General features: G+C 41.9%; 1 protein-coding gene across 1 annotated transcript; it reads left to right on the plus strand.

Moving 5' to 3' along the window:
* Positions 1 to 573: 573 nt before the first annotated feature.
* On the plus strand, positions 574 to 861 carry SARC_16910 (hypothetical protein; the record flags this gene model as incomplete). The annotated part of the gene is made up of 1 exon (XM_014288987.1): positions 574 to 861. A coding segment is annotated over one exon (288 nt), but the record flags the coding sequence as incomplete, so codon positions are not given.
* Between the last annotated feature and the right edge of the window lie 248 nt (positions 862 to 1,109).

A 1,109-nucleotide genomic window follows, 5' to 3' on the forward strand; every position in this document is an offset into this window, starting at 1 on the left:
CACATGACATAGAATTACATTATCCGTGGGATATATATATATATGCATACGTTACAATATATAAGAGCATAGGTTTATTTAACTGACACGGCACAAGGAAACGGAGGTGGGTGATACATTGGATGTGATCTGGCACATGTACATACACGTGACATAAAGTGCAAGAGCCTAAGACCTTCTCACTGGTACTGCGACGGGAAACTCGGATAGGTTACATCTAAGAGTAGAATTCAGCAATGGTTTTGTGTATACTACATAAAAATGAATAGCGGACGGCCCTATAGTTAGTACGGCAAAAGGGAACTACAGGAATTGTCTCTTACGGTGAATGTACGAGTGCGTGAACCCTAAAACCCTACAGCTCTAAAACCCTAAAACCTTAAAACACACAAACTCTAAACCCTAAACCGGTAGTTTGTAGTTGGAATAATCAGATGCGCCCAAAGGAGAGCAGTGTATATTGGCGATGAACCTCATTCTGTACCCCAGCAACCCTAAAACCCTAAAACCCTATAAACCCCAGACTCCCACAACCCTAAAACTAAACACACATGCTTAGGTTTAGGATTCACTATGCACACACCCAGCCCTGACCGGTCACAACCCTCGCACGATCTTACCCCTACTGATACTCGGTTGCCATGGTTACACATACAGACCAGTGTGTGGTACGAGTTCCTGGTGGGATTGCTGTTAGTGCCCAAAGGTGAGCAGCAACTGCTGGCCCTGAACCCTTTGCTAACCCCAGCACACGCACGCAATGCCATGGACTTCATAGCCTTCTCGCTGTTGTTTATGAACCGCATTGGCCAGACACGGAGATGTATCAATGCAGCTGCAGAGCTCGTCAAGCTGATGAAGGTGTGTGTGGAAGGGTGTGGATGGGTGGGTGGGTGGGTAAATAGATATAGATTTATAACTGTATGTATGTATGTATGTATGTATGTATGTATGTATGTATGTATGTATGTATGTATGTATGTATGTATGTATGTATGTATGTATGTATGTATGTATGTATGTATGTATGTATGTATGTATGTATGTATGTATGTATGTATGTATGTATGTATGTATGTATGTATGTATGTATGTATGTATGTATATAT

Source organism: Sphaeroforma arctica (genome assembly GCF_001186125.1).
Source record: "Sphaeroforma arctica JP610 unplaced genomic scaffold supercont1.9211, whole genome shotgun sequence".
NCBI lineage: Eukaryota > Ichthyosporea > Ichthyophonida > Sphaeroforma > Sphaeroforma arctica.